Below are 20,535 nucleotides of genomic sequence, written 5' to 3' on the forward strand. Positions count from 1 at the left end.
TTCTCAGAACTATGTAAAAAGGTTAAGAGTAGCAGTGTATTTGAAATGGAGCACAACACATGAACTTTACAGTTTTTATTCTGTGCTACAAGGCGCTCCATAAACAGACAGAGGATAACATATTCCCATGTTGAACCAGGAACAGTGAGGGAAGCACAGTCTGACCGAGAAAAAAAAAAAACTGTTCACACATGAGGCCGCTTTCTCCGTGCTGTGGCCCTCCCCGCAGAGATCGGGCCCCTCCTCACTCACTTCACTGCACTGCCACACGTAGACCTGCGGTTTACTGGAGCGTTACAGCAGATCCAGACACACCTGTGGTCGCTGGATGTCCCCGGTGTCTACATCAGGTCCTCAGTAACTCTTCCTGCTCAGCTTCCTACAGGCCTGTCAGGGATCAGATCCACTCATCTCAGTCTCCCGTCCCCCAGTGACAGTTGTGTCCTATTTTCATTTAAATTAGCTTTTCTTTTTAAAATAAGGGGAACACAGTATGCGACAGGCGTGTGCCGAAGCAGCACTGAGCCAGGCTTGAGTGGTTGCTGTCACCGTTATTGATCATCTGAGGAAACCGAGAGTCCGTGTCACAGTTTTTCCCGACAGTTTGCCATTAACTGTTGTTTATTTTCATATTCAGCATGGTTGTCAGCTCGATTAAAAAAGTAAAATGGCCGTTCTGTTATCTCCCTCTTCCCCTCCCCCCCTTCCCCACAAATATACATAACCACACACATGCACTCACACACGCAAACACACATGCCCTCAACACACACACACACACACACACACACACACACACACACACACACACACACACACACACACACACACACACACACACACACACACACACACACACACACACACACACACACACAGTCCTGATTTTCACCATGTGGGAGAGAGCCAAGCCATGCCAGGTCAGACCCGATTAAGATGAGCCAAAGAACGAAACACCCATTTTTCGCTTCCCGTGTCTGGCTCTACAAAATGGCTGCCAGGCGTACCACAAGGCTCCGTGCTTGGCCCAATTCCTTTTCTCATCCGCTGTTGTTCTGTTGCGCTCACATCTCATTGGCTAGCTCTTCCGTTTCCGTGGAAACGTCTCCGTTGGCGATCTTGGTGTTCTCCTCGTATCCGGGGGGCATGAAAGCTAACGTGTAGGGGTAAAGCTTGTGACACTCGGCACGGTACGCCTCCACGCGGTCTTTACAGTCGCCCAGGACGCCGCTACGAAGACACTCCAGGACCTCTGTGCAGATCTGAAAGGGGGGAGGAAAAGGACAGAAATACAAAAACACAAATCAAACTATAATGCGCCCATTACAGTGTGCTCGCTCCAGCTACATACCTAACACACAGATATGAGGGTGGCATCAATCTTCTCATCTCACTCTCAGAGAAGAGAAGTTGTCACATTGCACAAATCCAAGAACACACACCTGTATGGTTCTGTTGCTGAGTGACTCATCTAGTGCAGTGGCCAGCTCTGCTGCCTTCGTCTCTGTCGATGAGTCCAGATACACCATCATCTTAGCAGCTGCAGGAGGGAGAGAAGACTGCCTGTGAGTATGAGCTAAAGTGTTTGTGTGTGTGTGCGTGCGTGTGAGACGAAGCGAGGCCTACCAGCCAGTCGGTGTGGTATGGAGTTGGAGTGCTTGGTGAGGTAGGCCTGGTTGAAGCTCTTAGCATTGCTGTCTCCAAACAGCCGGGTGATCTCCTGCTTCAGCACCGTCCTGACCACCTCCGGCAGCTCCTTGCTCTCCGAGACTGAAAGAAGGGAGGAGAGTGAGGCAGAGATGAAAAGAATGATGGGAGGAGTGTGGGAAACAAAGACAACGAGGAGGTGGTAGAAAGTGAAAAAGATTTACTACATATGTTGCACACTCAACATCTGTGGCATTGTGGTATTAACCATCAGCCCCTGCCTTACCTCCTTTAAAGAAGCGTACTAAACACTGGTGTAGCCATGGGTGGTCTGGGTCAATGGCCAACGCTCTCTTCACTGATTGGAGCATCAACAGGTATTTTTCTGAAAGAACACAAAGTGAACATATTAGGGACCAATTATCAACAAAGTCAGTGAAGTAGCGTTAAAGTGAGTGTGCGCATGCAAACCTTTCCTGAAGTAGATCTCAAAGGCCAGTAGGTGTGTGTCAATCTTGTCTTTGACCAGGTGTTTGAGAGGCATCAGGAACTTGACGGCTTCCTCCAGTGGATTTTCTACCTGTAACAGTCACGAGGAAAATAACTTAAATAAAGAAACTTTCAACAGGACCTCAACAGATTCAGCTCTCGAGCTTTCAAATACGAACCTTGACCAGTTTATCAGGAACAAGCTCCTCTTTGGGCCCTCCGATCTCCTCGTCATCATCCTCCTTCTTCTTCTTCTGGTTCTTTAGCTGCTTCTCCTTCTCAGCATTCTTCTTCTCCTCCTCCAGCTGGGCCTTCTTCTGGGCTCTCCGCTGCTTGTTCCTAAGCTTCTTCAGCTCTTTGTCCGAGAGGTTCGCTAGAGAAAAGCAGTGACGAGTGGTGTTAATGATGGATTAATCTTTTAATCTCCTCCTTTTCTTTTACTCCAGCAGAGCTTTTAGAACACTCTGGAAAATGACTGGACAGTTTATTGGCACAAAGACACATGTCACATGTGACTCCCTGCCCACTCACCAGTGTCGGCCTGCAGCTCCTTGCTGTCGTCAGTCAGGGGATTGTCATGGAGGCTCAGGTAGATCTGGATGGCGGTGACGGCAGCCTTGTAGTAGAAGGGGTGCATCCGGAGCACGTCCTCCAGCTTCAGCAGGTCCACGTAGGAGCGTAGCGTCATCTTCCTCATGCAGTAGGTGTGGAAATCAAACTGGTCGTCTGTGATCTCCACAAAATGCTGGCGAGAGGGGAGGGAGAAGAGTTGGGGAAAAGTAAAGGATGTGATAAAACACATAAAACAAGAAAAGACTTTATGTGAGGGGTTCAGGAGTCTTGTTCCAACATGGCATGTAACTCACCCTTTCGATCTCGTGGCACTTCTTCAGGGCCTCCCCAAATTTGTTCATTGCCTTGTAGGCGAGAGCACACTCCGTCTGGAACCACATGCACTGCATCTCATTCAGATTCTCCACCGCTGACGCTCCCTCCTAAACAGAGACAGCGCAAACAAAACAAGACTCATCAATGAGCAAAGTAAATTACAAAACAAAGACAAGGTCAATTACGTCACCTGGAAAACACTTTTTGTGAAGTACTTTGAGCTGGAGGACATTGTGTTTTGGGGACATTTACGTCTTACGTAGGATATGTGTTAAGCCTAAAACAGCTTTTACTATACAACATTTTATTATTGTTCACTTGGTTTTGTGTTTCAGCTTAGTCATCACAGCCTCCAGGTCTGACTCTACTAAACACCAACGCAGTAAACAGATACACTATTTATGTTACTTATGTGATTTGTATATGGACCTGAACACTGTTTTATTTTACCTGGCTCTTCTTGACATTAGGTTGTACTAGTCCTATATGAGTGGACTGAGCAGGAAACAACGTCCATGCCTCTTGTTTTCAGAAGCTTGTGCATGTGTTTTCTCACCCGTGTGAACTTGGAGCACATTTCCTCAGCCTCTTTGACCATGCCAGCCTTCAGCATGTACTTGGCACACTTGGAGTTGATGAATCTGTCAGCGGTGTCCAGAGCCTGGGCCTCATCCATCCACTGAGCAGCCTCTCTGATGTTCCCAGCGTGCTGGTGGGAGGAAAAAAGGTCAATGCAACAGTTACGGCACAAGACAGCAGCCGACGGCGCTCCTCAGTTCAACGGTGAACAACAGTGCCGAGTATGTTACCTTGTAAATCTTGGCTTTGATAAGGAAGAGTTCAATGAGCGTAGGCGTGCTCTCAATGGCTGCGTTGATGTACTCTAAAGCCAGAGTCTGCTGGCCAATCATGTCGTAGTGCTGTGCCAGGAAGTACTGCACCCAGAGCAACGTGGTCGGTGGCTCCTCTTTTCCATCATCTGTGACAGAGCGAGCAGATTCTATGACTTTATGACTTCAGGTTTGTAAACACACAGACTGCAACAGTTTAACTAGTAATAACACTGGTTCAGGACTTTAAAAGATGAATGTTACACTACATGTGCACAGTAACTCAGTATTATTGGTTCATCATTGAGATTTAGATTTATCTTCTCCTCACCGTTTTGGCTGAACATTCTACAGCTTTTTAAGGAGGTTTCATAGCCGACCACCAACTCCTCTATTATTGCCACCTGCCAAGAGAAAAAGACAGAGTGCATCACCTCACCTGCAGCAGGAAGTATGCATCTGTAAGCTAGTTTCAAGTGAAGTGAGGACAAAGTGTCCCTGTGCTTTAGATCAGCGGTGCTGTCACCTTTTCTTTGTCGTTGTACAGCGATTTGAGCGTGGTGAAGACGGGCGGACAGCCTTTGCTGAAGTTCATCCTCAGATACCTGTCCAGACACTCTCTAAACTTCTCACCTGCAGACAAACAAGGTGAGATGGAGAGGATCATAAACCTTCTGCACAATTAAATGGCTTCATGTGTGTTCAATAGATGATTTAAAAAAAAAAAGACAGGAGGAATAAAAACATAAACCAAAACAAGTGAGAGCCAAAATATTATGAACACAGCTGGAAACCCAAACAAAGACTTATACAGCTAACTGTTTGGTCATATATTCTGACCACATGGAGTGAAATTTTAACTGAAGCTAAGCTGAGAGCAGACGTATCATTGGTCACACCAGAGAGGAAGTTGAGGGGCAGCCGACGGGGAACCAGTCCTTTGGGAAATTTCTCCCAGGCTTCCTCATAGATCTTGTGTCTCTCCTCAACACTGCCTGAAAAAGCATGAAAATTCAGTTCAGCACAGTGCTGACAGGCGTGGCTTGTGTAATCAAAGTGGATATTTCAATGGTCAGTGATGAGAAGATGATGCTTGAAAGAGCGGGATGCCATACTTGGTTTTAGCGCCTTCTCCAAACCGTGGTAATAGGACCAGTTCTCTGGGTTCCTCTCCTGCAGACGACGGTAGACTTCTGTTGCTTCTTCCAGACGCTCCAACTTCAACAGCAACTCTCCTACAGAAACATGAGGAAAGAGATCTACTGTCAGAGAACACTTCAATATATAACCTGTTAGAAACCATTAAGATTCAACCGACAAACCTAAAATTGAGCAACAGCATTCTCTAGGTACAATGCAGCTTGTGCAGAGCAACTGGAGAGCAGAATCAGAATGAGAATAACTTTATTAATCCCCGTAGGGAAATTCTTACTGTTACTCACAACTCCCAGTTGAAAATGAAGAAAAGAGGAAAATTGCACATAGAGTGCGTAGTAAGAGAAAAAAATTCTAGAATAAGTGAAGTGAAAACAAAATAAAAGTATAGTATAACGAAAATCAAGTAAAAATATTGCAATAACTCCAGTATCAAACAGAACAATATATACAAATAGTATAAAAACAGAAAAAAATAAGACATCTTAATATTTGCAGATATGTACATGAGGTTTGTGGTTGATGGTTTAAAAATGAAGTAAGGGGTAAAGATATCTCACATCGTGTACAAAAAGCTAAAGCTAAGTCTTCAACTTGCACTTAATCATCTTCAAGGGTTGTTGTGATCACAAAGAGCAGGAGAAACTGTAGTTACTTTAGTACATAATAAGGAGTTTAACAGACTCTGGCTTCAGTGTGACATTAAGTGTGTGTGTGTGTGTGTCTGTGTGTGTCTGTGTGTGTGAAGCACAGTGACCCACCTCGTGTCTCCTCTACTGCCAGTTTGTCACAGATCTGCTTCTCATAGTTGGACAGGTGCTCGAGGGCCTCCTTGTACAGGCCTGCTTCCCTCAGCACCTGGTTCTGGTACAGCAGCAGCTCGCTGTACTCGTAGTCCACTTTGTCTGGGGACGTCTGGACAGACAACACAAGGGAGGGAGGAATGTTGAGCCCTTTACAGACGTGGAATAATTATGTAACATTGCTGGCTTCATTTATCTGGTAAAGTAATGAATATACATCATACTGACACAGGTGACTTTAACTGTAATGTCCCTTCAGAAGTGAGAGAGTGAGACAGAGACACAGAGGACTAAGCACTAAGTTTAAAATGTTATGATGGAAGAAAAATACTGCCCTATTTTATTCTTTTATTTTGCCGTTGAAGGCTTAATGACCGCTGTGAGCATGAGGGACCCTCGCCCCTGCTTCTCACAGTGAATCCACAAATACATTTTCCACAGCAGTTTCACTGTTTAACGCTATTAGCGCTGCTTGTTTTACAACATCCTACAGAATGAAGCTCTCATGCTGTATGTAAAGCGATTTGTTCAGTATTAAATAATTCACCAACACAGCTAATATGAATGAACACTGACGATATGGGGAGAGACTGTTGGTCAGATTATTACTGCGGATGTGTGAGGGTTGTTTTTCATTAGAGATGAATATTGAGGTGATAATTTTATTTCAGTGACAAGATGTGCATTTATTCTCTCCCTCTACATGTCGGGCTGCTGCTGCCAGACTTGTGCTGTGTTTAAAGTGTTATGGAAATGTTATTACGTACGACCTTGTCAGACCGCTGCTGTGACTTTTCCATAAAAGTGACCAGGGTGCTTATCGAGCACCGACATGTTAAGCTGTCATTAGATTAACATAAAGTTGTGTGTGTCTGAAAGTAGCGTCAGTGCCATTAACATTATGTATAACACAAGCAGCAGTGAGAAATTACCGGAGCTGCTGAGTGGACTCCTATATCTTTGCTGTTCAGGAAACTCAGCATCATTCTTTGGGTATATGTGCATGTGCCCTTTCACACCAGCTTGTTGAATTACATAGATAGCACAAAGGCAGGAAGCAGACTGGTCTTATCAGGAACACACAGAGAGAGAAAGCTCTATTGTAACTGTGACCGATGCACGGGCGAAAGAAACAACACCCATACTTAAGACTCTGTTAAGAGAAAGAACGAGTGGCCACAAAGCACGAGCTGTAACTCTGATTCATCTATCAATAAGTCAGATACCTAAAACTATTTTATGAAGGATGTGCTAAGCCTTAACTGGGTCTAACCTGTTGTGTTTTCCTGAACTCTTCAATGATCTTTGCAGCCATCTCATAGTCTTCCAGGAGGTGATAAGCAATGGCGTAGCCAATCCAGGAAGCCCGCTGGGCTGGACGCAGCTGTAGCAGCTGGTACCGTGTCTCCTATAGGAAAAGAAAAGGTTTATTTAGCCATGCAGAAAGTCAGAATCAACACGGTGAAAAAAGATTCAACAGATGTCCTGTGTTACGACTCTGCCATATGCAGCCTAAAGGATTAAAAATGAGATGTGTAGCTGGGGACATAACAGGGAAAAAGTGAGGCAACGGTTGGCAGAACAAGGGAGAGAAGAGCAATTTTGCTGATTCATTGTATTGACACCAGGATGTTGCTAGCTGGCTCAGAGAGAACTTAAAAAAAAAAAAAAACAACTCATCTCATACACTCTGACTCAGAGCCCCTCGCTTTTCCCTCTCCCATCCATATTTTTAATCCTTTCAACCAGACTTTCATCTTGCCATTTTGTACCTCGCACTAAATAAGCATCTAAATCCCAGGCTGTGTCCCACGAGAGCTGCTCTACATTGTGAAGACTGACTGCAACCTGATATCTGCCTGCTGATACCCCGCATCCTCTCCAAATCATTGTCATACTGCACCCTGGACCAGGCAGAGCGATGGATGAGAGCGCATGTATTCACGAAAGCTCTTTACCCACAGACAGTTTCAATCCATTTTTGTTCTGGTATTAAAAAGAAAAGTTGCTATCTTTCTAAAACCTTCATTTCACTGCAGGGTTTTGGGCTCCAGAGATGTTCTTGTATTTTTTTTTTCTTTCATTGTGGCGATCCAAAGCATACCGCAGAATTATTATCCAACCAGATACAGCCCGTCCACCCTGAGACCCCCTGTCGGTCCTCACCCTGTAGCCCTCCAGGTCTCTCATCTGGATCTGAAGCAGGGACAGGTCTCGGAGGATCTGCAGGTTGTCCTTGTCCCACTTCAGAGCGTTGCGGTAACACTTGATGGCCTCGTCATACTTCTTATCCGAGCGCTGCAGTAGGCCGTAAACGTGCCAGCCTGGGACGCACGGGAGGTTAAGGAACATACACACATAGTTGCTCCATACAATCTGAAGTTATCAAACTGATCTTAAAAGGGGAAGTAATGTAGGGGGTGTGATTTGGTTTCACTAAAGTTGTGTCAACATTGTAAAAGTTTTTGTTGTGCACTGAACACGTAGAAGTTAATACTGAATTTAATTTCCTTGTGGGACCAACAATGATGGTTGTTCTTCAATGGACCTGCTACCGACTCCAAATTCTCTCAAATTTTTAATTTTAAAAAGTAAAATAAACTGCTAAACTACACTGCTACAGTATGAATGAGTGTGTACACACAAGTTGAAGGCACCTGCCACTGCTAACTTAGATTCTGTTTATCCAACATCGCAGAAAATTGAGGGCTGGGTGAGGTTATCCCAGTTCTGATAACTGGATTAAAAAAAAAAAAAACCTGAATAACCTACAATGATTTAAAGTGATTCATTTTCAAGCCTGTCCTCTTTAAAACAATGCACTTCATATAACAGCGTTCATTCCTCAAAATACACACTACATAAACAAGACAGCTTGTTTGCCAAAGACTCAAGATAACAAATGAGTGGTGAGGCTGAAAGGATAACCGTGCGCCTGCTCAGAGATATGTTGACTTTAGACAGGGCTTAGGCTGAGATAGCGCTTATCTGCTGGAAATGTGCACAGATTTCTCTCTGGCCTGGGAGTCAGAGAGACAGAGAGGCAGAAAGAGAGCAACAGAGAGAGGATTTGCTGACTGTGCTCCACAGAGACAAGAGCTCCTTTACACAATGTGTGGCATCTCAAGGTCCTGTGGCATCACACACACACACGACTTAACTCAGAGCATATCTCCTTCACCAACACCCAGTTTATGTGTCTCTGATATAACCATGTGAGGATACAGACGTGGCTCCTGAGGTCGTTGCGCAGGCCTCTTCTCACCAGCTCGTAGGCCTCCTCCTTCTTCCCCAGGCAGTTCAGGGTCAAGCCCTTCATCGCCAGGGTCTCTGAAAGGGAGACAGGAGCACAGGAGACAGTGAGGGATACATTCAAAGAAAAAGGATATACAGTCCATACATGTACACGTCTGCTGCTGCTTACCTCCATGCTCTGCAAACTTGGGGTTGGACAGGATTTGTTTGCAGAACTTGAGCCCGTTTCTGTACTGTTTGTGTTCGTAACATCGCTGTGAAAAGGAAGGAGAAACAAATCGCATTAGGCCAAGAGAAAAAGAGTGAAAAAGAAGTGTAACACTCACAGCCCCGTTCTGACTCATAACGACAAACTCCGTTTCTAAGAATCCACTTGATTCTTCCACATGATGTGAACAAAAATGATGAAAATGACATTTGTGTCTTTATTCCACTTTTCTGTGATCCACGCTGGAGAAATGCAGGGCAGTGCCTGAAAGCAGTATGTCAACTACAACCAACACCTTCTACAAACTATACGTTGTGTATGGAAATGAAATTATATGTAAAAACAATGAGAAACAACGTTCTAGTGACTCAGCACTCAGTTACCAAATTCAGCTTTGATGTTACAACAGCAGAAAATGATCAATGTACTTCAATGATGACCCCAAAAGGAACTAACAATATACACATTTAATAGACTTTTGCACATAGCTGAGCTCAATGATGAAACATTCATTTTGATGAAGACACAAAAAGCGTAAAACCTCCTTAAAAAGATTACCAGCATTTAGCCCTCAAGTTAGATTTAGGTATGCAGTTGCACAAACTGAACACCACCTCTCTATCTAAGCTGATGACTGTCAGGGGAGATACTGCGTGTGTGTGTGTGCGTGTGCGTGTGTGTGAGAGAGAGAGAGAGAGAGAGAGAGTTAAGCTGGCAGATGGCATTTCGTTGTCCCACCACTGACTTCACTCATGGTGGAAAAAAAAAAAAAAAGATGACGCCAACTTCACATATGGGTGCCAAGGTCGGTTATGAAATTACAAGTAATTCACTGATGAGCTAAGTGAAGGATTACACCATTAGCTGAGATATGGGGCTAGAGGACAGAAGAAGCATGTCCTATGTCCTGCCAGTAGCTTTATTTGCATACGACACTCCAACTGAACTGTACATATAAGGACAATATGAAACAAAATTGGGCATGCTGGTGAAAATCAGCTGTATATTAGTGAAAAGACCATCTTAGTGCTCAGTGATGAAAGAGGCTAATGGACACACACACAGCCACAATATTCACATCACAACCTTGTTGCCAGCATCTGATTTGTTGACAGAAATTTCTCTCCACATGCAGGAAAACTAGATCAACACCAGAAGGAACTATAACAAAGCTCAGTGCATCATTACCCTGATTTATTCTATAGTCATCACACTGACATGTATGCACCAGGTCTCTGCTTTGCATTGAGTCTTGAACAATGAATCCTTGTCCCTCAATGGAAATAAAAAACCAACCAACTACACTGCAAGCTATGCTTTTCCTTCACTGGAGATCCTACAGAGAAAAGATGGTATTTAATATGTGCCAGTGAGTTGCACAATGTTTAGAGTGACTGATCTGTGGCTTCTGGGTCATTAACATTAATAATGCCAAGAATGCATAAGGCCTCCCCTGCCAGCCTATTAAAATCAAGCAGCATACACCAGTAAAATATGTCTAATATAGCATTAGCAGTCAAACTACTGATCAAGAACTGTGTAAGTTGATAACATTCGAAAGACTCTGTTACATAACCTATAATTACCATTCCCCATGTTTTAAAACCCTTACAAAAATGTCTAGTTATTTCAGTTATGCTGCTTTTTTTGTTTAAAAAGATTATTATGTTTATGTAGAAAAAAGATGTATATTTAAAGTATCTTGGCAAAGAAGTACATTTCAGACATTTGTTCAGACAACAGTAGCCGTCACTGTAACACGCTTTACTTTGAACGCAGTCTGACACAGGCAACAATAGACAATGCGATGTCAGCAATGTCTACCACAAAGAAATACACATGCATTATGCAAGAATACTAATGCTACTACACATACGCTGTGCATTTAATGTAAATTTAGCAACATTAACACCACCAGCTGTGCTTATCCAGCATGTTCTCTACCTCACCCAAAATAACTCAGCCCCCAGACTTACAGAGAGAGTGTGTCAGAGCGGTGGCTCGGAGCTGCAGGGCTCACTGCAAGGAGCCGTAGGGGCAAACATTTCAAAGCTTGCTCCAAAGCACTGCTGCCAAGTTCACGACGTGTTGGAAGGGAGTTAGTGAGAAGGAAGACTGCTGTGGTTGGGTTTCAGCTAAGTTGAGACATTCAAGCTTTTTGGACTTTTATTGTGTAGCACCTTGTCAGAAGTACTTAAGCTATCAGAAACCATAACCCTACCCAGTCCTGGACAAACCACTTCAATAGTTAGACTCAGTTCCACTTTGATAATCCTGTTCCACAGCATGTTAAGCACTGAGCAAAAAACAGAAGAGCCTCCTTCCTTTGGTGGGGGCGTGTTGCTACAGGTATCAGTGAAGTATCAGTAAGAATTACCTCTATCCAGGCCTATTACACGCCAAGACACTACACACAGCCACATACACTCCTCTGAGTCAGGACTTTACAGTTCTGAAAAGTTAAGAAAATAGTTTTCTCTACATGACTGTGAAGTGAATGTCAGAGATGTTTTTTAATGACATTGACGGTGCAAGGTCCAACCTTAGGTTAGGTTAACAGCAAGGACAAGTGTCTCCCCTTTTCCTACAAGAACAAAATGGAAACTTGTCCAAGTCCACTGCCATGCAGAAGCTGGAAAGCTGCCAGCTTCTAAGAATGCATTTGGGCACCCAGTTTGGGAAAGCAAAAATAAAGGGGGGTGTGGTCGACTCCGAACTACAGCCAGGGAGAAAACCGTTTCCAGCCCCATATCACATTCCCACTGCAGAAAGGTTTATGGCAGAATTTTTATTCTAGATTTGCTCATTCACACAAGACCAGTCTCCACCACATGGAATTATTTAAGACTTCTTCTTAACTGGAAACAAGACCTGAAGTTTATCTCGCTTTTTCAAAATATAAGTGTTTAAAAGGATGTGAAACAGTTCGCAGCATTAAACTCTGATAAATACCTGCAACACACTATAAATTCCCCCAAATCACAAAGGTGCTCATGCTGAACCTGAGATTGCTGAACCTGTAATACCATACAAAACAAAGCAGTGGAACACTTACATGAAAACTATTTGGTATTAAGTACAGTAAGTATGAAAATTATACTGTTAGATATTTCCTGCCTGACACAAAAGATCTTAATCTCAACTATTACTCACTACATTAACTATTATTCACAAACTTTCTCATTTACTATAATGTACGTTTTTATTGGTAAATTCTATGATTCTTGACTGTGAGATCTGAAAAACAGTTCCTTGAGCTGTTTCTTAGAGTCTCAACAACAGCTCAAGGAAAATCAACACCAGCTCTGAGGTATGCAGCAAACACAGGCTCTAACTTTTCAAGATCAGGTGCACGTCACAGGTCTGTTTACCCTGCCAGAGGTAGAGAAACTGAATGCCACTCCTCTGCCAGTGCGCTAATAAATACCCACTAACCCCCTGCAGAGCCCCTGCCTCTCAAAACAACATTCAAAACAATCTGAACATGTTAATGATAATCAGCTGCTCGTTGCCCACATAATCCACACAGTTCCTGGAAAGTATGTAGCTGAAAGTCCATGCAGGGATGTTTAACAACACACATCGACAACCATAAAAGCATGGCAGCACAGTGGGGAGACCTGTGTAACATGCAGTTAAAACTACGCTGGGTTTCGTGGGTTCATACACCACGAAAATTAGAATTACACTTAATCCACGCCTGTTCAACCTTTCCTCTGACCTACAAAAAATTGTGTGCAGATAGCAAACAAACAGCGAGGCGACAAAAGGACTCAAACATGGAAGAGAGGGATGGATGTATGGTGGGTGGGTTGCTAGCTGCCAGAGCAAAGCAGGCCTGAAGCAGATACAGATTTGCTGACACAGTCACACCGGTCCTTCCCTAATTTCCCCTCGTTCTCACATGCTCTACCGGTTTGACCTTTTCTAACCCAGACCGGTGATGGCAATGTGTGCAGGCCGAGGTCCCACACTCTCAGATTAAGACTGACAATTACCTACAGTCTGCCAACCTCAGACATCTAGTTGGCTAGCGTTAGCCGATTAGCTAACGTCAAATGACCAGTTGAGCTCGGATAGCAGGTTAACATGGCCCAAGTCTGGTACAAAACAAACGTGCAGATAAAAATCGTCAGAGACCCATGCTTTGCATTCAGCTAACAACAGAACAAATGCCTCAACATTTATAAAAGCAGCGCGAGAAGCTGACTTGACACCATACACGACTGTTGCACTGGCTAGGTTAGCCATCGTGGGACCTAGCGTTAACGCTGAGGTATTGGTTGTTGTGCTTGACAAGCGGCGAGGCCCGTCTCAACTAACTAGCACAGTCCGGCTATTTAAATCAGCACCGGCGTATTTACAGCAGTGTCGTGTTTTAATCGCCATGAAAATGTCCGGCAGAATCACAAAAGTCACGGACAACCATTTTATCTTAATGTGACAGTGACAGCGCACATCAGGGCCGGGCTAGCTGACCCATTCAATGATGCTATTTTGCTAACCACCTAGGGCTAACGCTAACACCGGAGAGCTACACTGACACTCGGCGAGCCGCCGACGGACCTTTCAACCCGTCACTTGTGTGTATATTAACGGCAGCTGTGGTTAAGCAGCTCTCTAACGACCGACTCACCAGAATCCTCTTGAACAGAGCGTTCTCTTTCGGCGGTAAAGTAACTGTCGGCATTATTGCGGTTGCAGTTTCCCCCTCGACCTCAGCACATGTAGCTAAAGTTAGCCCGGATAGTCCAGACGAGTAGAGCTGAGTGATGGCCCTGGCTCGCCTGTTTCAGCCGCTCCGCTCGATTGCTCCGTTTTCTCTCCGCACTCACTTCCTCCTCACGTGGGCAAGGAAACTCCAGTTCTATTCAAAATGGCGGCGGCAGATTTATACAGGACCGAGCTGGGAAGATTGTGCGAAAGTTACAGACCCCCGTCCATACATGTTACAAGATACATTAAAAAAAATACATTACTTGTAATAATAATTTGCGTCTCATTCTCTTAATTACTTAAAATATTTAGAAATTAATTAATTTGTTTCTGTCATACACTTGCAGCTGCCTTGCCTGCAGGCACCCTTAACCTCTTCCAAATCACTCAGGAGCCTCTTTGTCCTCGAAGTGTCCAGTTTCTACAGCCAAAGGCAGAATGCCACATCTTAAATGAGTACAAATAGACTTTTAGTTCTGCTCAGTTTTAGGGTGACATATTTCTTGGGATGGCAAGTGTGTTTAATAACACAGTTATGTCCTCTGGCTCGGTTTGCTTAATATATCTTCTTATGGTTTTTCTTGTACAATTTTTCAAATAGGAAATATTTAAATGAACTAACACAACAAGGCAACTTATTTTTTAATATACTGTATGTTATAAATCATATGTAGAGAGTAACTCTGCAAGTTCAGTTACACTTGTATAATTATTTGAGCAAACCCAATAAATGATTTATTTAGTAGGTCTATTGTCAGACAAGTTGATAAATCTATGACAGTCACAGCACGTCACCCTTTTGCCTAAGTTCACAACTCCCATCCTACATCACCAATCCAAATCCAAAAGTGTACCAGCAGTGCACAACATTTACTCAGAGAATCTTGTACAGACTCTGCATCAGTCTGACCTCAACGCTTACTGCTGAATTTCAAACAACCTGTTTTAGTCATTAATTTGCACACGTGCCACTGAGACTCTATAGAGAAATTTTCCACCAATGGCAGATTTCAGTGGTTTGAAGCTTCATGATTTACACAATCAAAAGACTTCTGGAAATCTACAAAGCAACAAAAAATTCTAGTATTAACGACTGTGCACGAAGACCTTGAGAAGTGACTCAAATAAACCTCACGCTGAGGTTTGAAGTGAGCACAGAGAAGTTTTCACCATCAGCAGATGAATCATGATGGTCATTCTGCACACTGAAGTAACAACAAGGAATAATAATAGGCAAAACATATTGTGGAGTGGAGGGGGGCATTAAAGCAGTTACAGCCTAATAACAAACATGATGTGGATAAAACACACCATGTGTCTTGATTGTCGTTTTGAAAAGCAATTTGTAGAGACTGAACCTGGCTTGAATATCTATTCAGTAACAGTTTTTCTGTTTGTGAGTAAGAACTTACTCACTTCAAACAGTTATTTCTCTGAGTAATCGAGAAATACAGCCCTTCTAACACATATATACACATATGATAAAAATACAAATAGAAAAGGATGGTTTTATGATTGCAGTATAGGGTTTCTTGGGCAAAAATGTGGCATCTTTTCTCTCTCAAAATACCAAAACATCATTATTGCTGTCAGTGTCTCTAATCAGTGGATTAAATATAATTTAGTAGCACTGAGGAAAAATAATAAAGATACAATAAAATATAAGCCATAAACACTTTTATTACTCAATTGTTTTAAAAATGTTTCCATAGGAAATGTATGAATGTATGACTAAAAGATGAGCTTACATAGACTGCCTGGCCCTGCTCCCTCAAAAAGACAACAAGCTGAAGTCAAGTGAAGAAGAGTGAAAGACCAGGTGTGACGCACTGGAGGCAAGCCTGCAACAGGAGCTGGCTCAGAGAGACGACAGCTGGAAGGAAAGTGCAGGAGGTGGAAACTCAGAGGAACCTGCACAGTGAAAAATGGCTCAGACAGACGATCAGATCAGTCTCCCAACCTCCAAGAACAAAGAGCTTCAGGAACGAAGCCTCAGCCGATCCTTTTACCTCACAATAATGGCCAGCTTGTGTCAGAAGGCTTGAGAATTTGTTTCTGGGTGTTGTTGAATGAATAATAAACACTGTTTTTTATCTTTTCAGAAGCTTGTCACCAATACAGAGCAACAGAAAGAGAAGAAGACTAAAATCCAGCAGGAGGAGAACAAGATTAAAGAGGAAGAAAAGATGGAGAACAAAGACAATTAGATGGTGGAGGAGACAAAGATGAGTGGAGGTAAACAGATGAATGAGAAAAAGAAGAAACCAAAGAAGAAGAGGGGGAGGAAAACAGGAACAAGTGTTAGCTACAGCAGAACATCACTCCCCCTGAAATATCTGTATATAATATATATATAATGCAATATCTGTTTTGGAGGAACAGATCAGACATGATAATGTTCTCCTTCCATCTTTAAAAAATGTCACCTCTGTTAGACTTACAGTAGACAGCAGGAGTTAACATATCACTGTGAATCTAGGAGGCCTGGACACAGAGTCACAGTTTTCTCTGGGAGTCTTTCATTCAAGTCTGTTTGTGACTCACTTTGATGATCACATTAGTCCTAATGCCCTGAAAGTGCACTGGGTCGGCTCAGTTTGCTCTGACATCAGGGTCAAAAACAAACATCATCTGGATGATCCGGTTACATCAGCCTCTGAATCAACTCGGTGACTATTCTAGAAAAACGTCCACCACTGACCACATACATGGTTTGGGCTATGTTCGCTTTGGTTCAAACTGAGGGAAATCTTGAAACTACAGCATACAACATATTGTAGTGTGCTTCCAACTTTGTGGCATTATAGACAGTATTTCCTGTTTCAGCATGACCCCATGCACAAGAAAGTGTTTTTTCCTACTTAGGTGGAGGAGAACTGGACAGGATAGAAAATAAATAAAAATAAATAAAAGCAGTCTGCCACAATATCCTCACAGAATGATCTGCACATGCAAAACTCTTTCCCAGTGAACCTGCCTTTTATCAAGCACTAATCTAAGCCAGTCCCAGGCCAGGCTGACAACTCTGTACCCAAAATATCCCAGAATATGCAGGAAGGATTTCCACATCTGCTGAGCAAAATCACGATGCCCAGAAGACTTATCCTCCTCATTCAGCTGACAGCTTACCCTTTCATGTAGCTCCACTCAAAGACTGACAATCGCATTTGTATAAGAGAGCTCAAAATATAACAAGTGTCTTTATGTGAACTAGTTTAAGCAGTTGGGGATGGACCTAACATTGTCACTCTGTTAACTTTCCAGACCAAGACTGTTCTGCAAATGTCTCAAGACTGTGATACTCATCAGAAACCTCACAAGTTTCTGATGAGTATCACGTATGGTGTGGTTGTCCCTCCATTTTTCACCCATCCAGGTTTTCTGGTGTGTATCTATTATTACCGCCTGATGGGGCTGCTGTTGTGCACACAGACTTTTATTTTTGTTGAGAGAAGATGGCCGAGGAAGGAGGAAACTGTGCGAAAGAACATGAGAGGTCTGATTGTTAGAACATATGAATTATTATCAAATGTTTTTTTTTTAACCCCACACACACACACACACACACACACACACACACACTGTTCTTTTTCTTGCATATTTTTCAAACATAAAACCTGAAATGTTACGTTTGATAAAAAATAAAGTTGTAGGGGATTCTGCTGTAATCCCACATCTCCCACTATAATCAACTAGTCTGGTGTGTGTGTAGTATTGTGTGGAGGTTATGTTGTAGCAGCCTGGCGTCATATGTAGATGATGAAGGTAAACACAGTGGACAGCTGCATGTAGTGGCACTGTGCTCTGGTGCAGAGCTTCTTCAGTTAGAAGCCCCCCTTAGATACTTTAGATAATTCCCCATGAGACTTTTGTATCTACTAAAGGCTAAAGTTAACATTTCATTGTGTTTCTAAGATATGACAACATGCTTGTATCATGTGACAACATGATACAAGAACAGGAAATTAAGAAGTTGGGCCAATAAGCTAATTGTCTGTATCACTGTCTAAGTCTTTTCACCTTTACTTATTATTAACAACTACCGGTCTATCATTAATGTTTATGTTTCACGTTTCCTTTTAATCACCTTTCAGCTCTCTGTGGGTATAATGTAGACTACAATAATAATTCTACTAATAATAAACAAAACAAATAATGTAACCATTAAAAAAACAGTAAATCCTAGAGGCTCAGTAAATTGTGTAGTGTGGTGTAACATTTTGATTAACATTTTACTTGTCTCACTCTGAAGCTGCTGATTTAAAGTAAAGTTGGAAAAATGAGTTGTACAGGGACTGTTTTTGTTTCAGTCAGTGGCCACTAGAGGGCGCCGAACTGACAGAAAAGAGGTGAAACCACATCACTGCTCGCAGCCACACAATTTGTTGGTAATCGCTGGTCTTCAAGCAAACTACGCTCTACTTCTAAGTTGAAAGAGTGAGAGAGTGGACAGTTCACACACACACACACACACACACACACATGCAGGTTATCTTAAACAAGCTGTGACAGCACGCAGAGCACTTATCCCACAGTCTGATACTTTCCATTTAAATAATTCCATGATTGATAAAGGAAGATAAAGTCATCCATAGGTAATTAGAAATGTGTGTGTGTGTGTGTGTGTGTTTGTGTTTGCGTGTTTGTGTTTGTGTGTGTGTGTGTGTGTGTGTGTGTGTGTGTGTGTGTGTGTGTGTGTGTGTGTGTGAGAGAGAGAGAGACAGAGAGATATTTTCATGGTGTTTTATTCATAGTGTGAGACAGCTTAGGCCTTGCTCTGCTGTTATCTGGTGGCCTCCTACTCTTCCACCACCACAATGGCTCCTGCTACCACATTCATCAACTTGACACCACATGCACACACAAGTACGCGCACACACACACACACACACACACACACACACACACACACACACACACACACACACACACACACACACACACACACACACACTTTCCTTGCTCTCACTCCACACTATCCCACCCCCTGTTCTCCCCTCCATATGTCTTTCCACTCCACATTTCTCCAGCTACATTTCTTCACCTTATTACTCTCCGAGAAGGAGAGAGAGTGAATGATTCTCTTAACTCATCTCCCACTCTTTGTGACACATCATTTGTCGTTCTGATTAGAGCCCATAACAGTGCCTCTGGAGTGTGTGCAAGGCTGATGGTGTGTGTCTGTAAGCGTTTGGCTGCAGGAGGAAACTGGCTGTCATTAACTTGGACTTGCAGCCGGGTTGTTGTCTGAGCTGCTGATGATCTGCTGAGCTCTAAGGAGAAAGGAAGACAGTTGTTTGTGTTTGTGTGTGTGTGTGTGTGTGTGTGTGTGTGTGTGTGTGTGTGTGTGTGTGTGTGTGTGTGTGTGTGTTCATAAGGTCATCGCTCCTGTGCAGTAATTAAATTAGCTGAATCAAACTATTGATGTGTTTTGGTGCAAAAATCACTCAGAAATGTCACTTTTGCACTGCTAATTTTAAATTTATCTTTTCAGCTGCACTAAGAACCATTTGTTGGTTGGTTGGTTGGTGCAGCACTTTGGTCTAGATTAAAATCACAATCATAAATGTAATATTATGTGTGTGTGTGTGTTTTTTTTTTCATCGGTTGGAAGAAAGTCCTTGAAGTCTGGTAATGTGTGATAGGCATTTGCCATTATTTTTGACATTTCACACAGCAAATGATTAATTGAAGGCAGCAGCAGATTGAGTGATAATGAAAACTCTTGTTTCTTGCAGCCCTGCAGCTCTTCTCATCCGACTGGATTTGCGTAGGAAACCGCTGAGTTTCAATCCTCCAAGCTGCCGGTACTATCAAAAGTTGTTTTTCTTCTTCACACCACTAATGAACACCTCAAGATCATGTTCTGTGTGAAGGTGTGTGCTTGGGGGTGGATTGTAGCAAACACCTCCAACTGCAGCCTCCCTCCTCCACCCCTTCGCTCCCCATCTTCCTCCTGTCCTGTCCTTCATCCTCCCTCTTCCTCTCGTTTTTCTCTGTCCTAGGTGGTGTCGCTACTGAACATGAGTAATGATGTTGTCATCTCTGTAAGTCTCCATTTATCAATGTCAGATGGGAGAGCAGAGAGTGGTGGATATTTGTGTGTGTGTGTGTGTGGTGATGGTGGGTGGGAGGTAGAGAGTTGAGGAGAACCACGGCCCCTCTAAGGAGAGGGGAAAAGAAAGATGTAGCAGGAATATGAGGAGAAGTAGAGGAAGAAGGTGGCCACGATGAAGAAGAGGAGAGGTGGAAGAGGAGGGGTGTGGCCTGCAGAGGATGAGGAGGAGTGAGTGTGAAAGGGGTGGATCGTGAAGAAGATGAGTTACAGCCAAAAGGTCCCGGCCCTGCGTGTGTTCTGTCTGTCTGTCTGCCTGCTGACACCAACAGGGAGCCCATGATTCATCGTCGCCATTACTGCCAGACAGAATTAAGGCTCTGCTCTTTAGCATATGCGAGTCTAATTATGCAAATCAGGTCTGTAAGACAAAACATTACTGGAGCAGTTAGTCAGTATGGTTTTAGGCGCTACATGAATGTGTGTGCA

The 20,535-nt window shown here is 43.2% G+C and overlaps 1 protein-coding gene across 1 annotated transcript; it reads right to left on the bottom strand.

Moving 5' to 3' along the window:
- Positions 1-764: 764 nt before the first annotated feature.
- naa15b (N-alpha-acetyltransferase 15, NatA auxiliary subunit b) lies at positions 765-14,080 on the bottom strand. The gene is made up of 20 exons (XM_041037023.1): positions 13,912-14,080; positions 9,237-9,321; positions 9,038-9,142; positions 7,979-8,136; positions 7,086-7,220; positions 5,771-5,924; positions 4,970-5,089; positions 4,754-4,849; positions 4,381-4,487; positions 4,186-4,258; positions 3,834-4,003; positions 3,581-3,733; positions 3,003-3,131; positions 2,668-2,881; positions 2,316-2,509; positions 2,119-2,227; positions 1,934-2,032; positions 1,627-1,770; positions 1,443-1,540; positions 765-1,262 (listed from the first exon to the last, which is right to left on the bottom strand). Exons 1-20 carry the CDS (start codon positions 13,963-13,965, stop codon positions 1,065-1,067), a joined length of 2,595 nt encoding a protein of 864 aa, XP_040892957.1. The 5' UTR covers positions 13,966-14,080; the 3' UTR covers positions 765-1,064.
- Between the last annotated feature and the right edge of the window lie 6,455 nt (positions 14,081-20,535).

Source organism: Toxotes jaculatrix, chromosome 4 (genome assembly GCF_017976425.1).
Source record: "Toxotes jaculatrix isolate fToxJac2 chromosome 4, fToxJac2.pri, whole genome shotgun sequence".
Classification (NCBI taxonomy): Eukaryota; Metazoa; Chordata; class Actinopteri; family Toxotidae; genus Toxotes; species Toxotes jaculatrix.

Excerpts from the sequence above, each read along its gene's own strand:
- naa15b (XM_041037023.1), bottom strand. The coding sequence starts at position 13,965 with ATGCCGACAGTTACTTTACCGCCGAAAGAGAACGCTCTGTTCAAGAGG. Across the intron at positions 7,221-7,978 it reads GAGACCTGGAGGGCTACAGG|GAGACACGGTACCAGCTGCT; the intron begins GTGAGGACCGAC and ends CTTTTCCTATAG. Across the intron at positions 4,259-4,380 it reads TGTACAACGACAAAGAAAAG|GTGGCAATAATAGAGGAGTT; the intron begins GTGACAGCACCG and ends TTCTCTTGGCAG.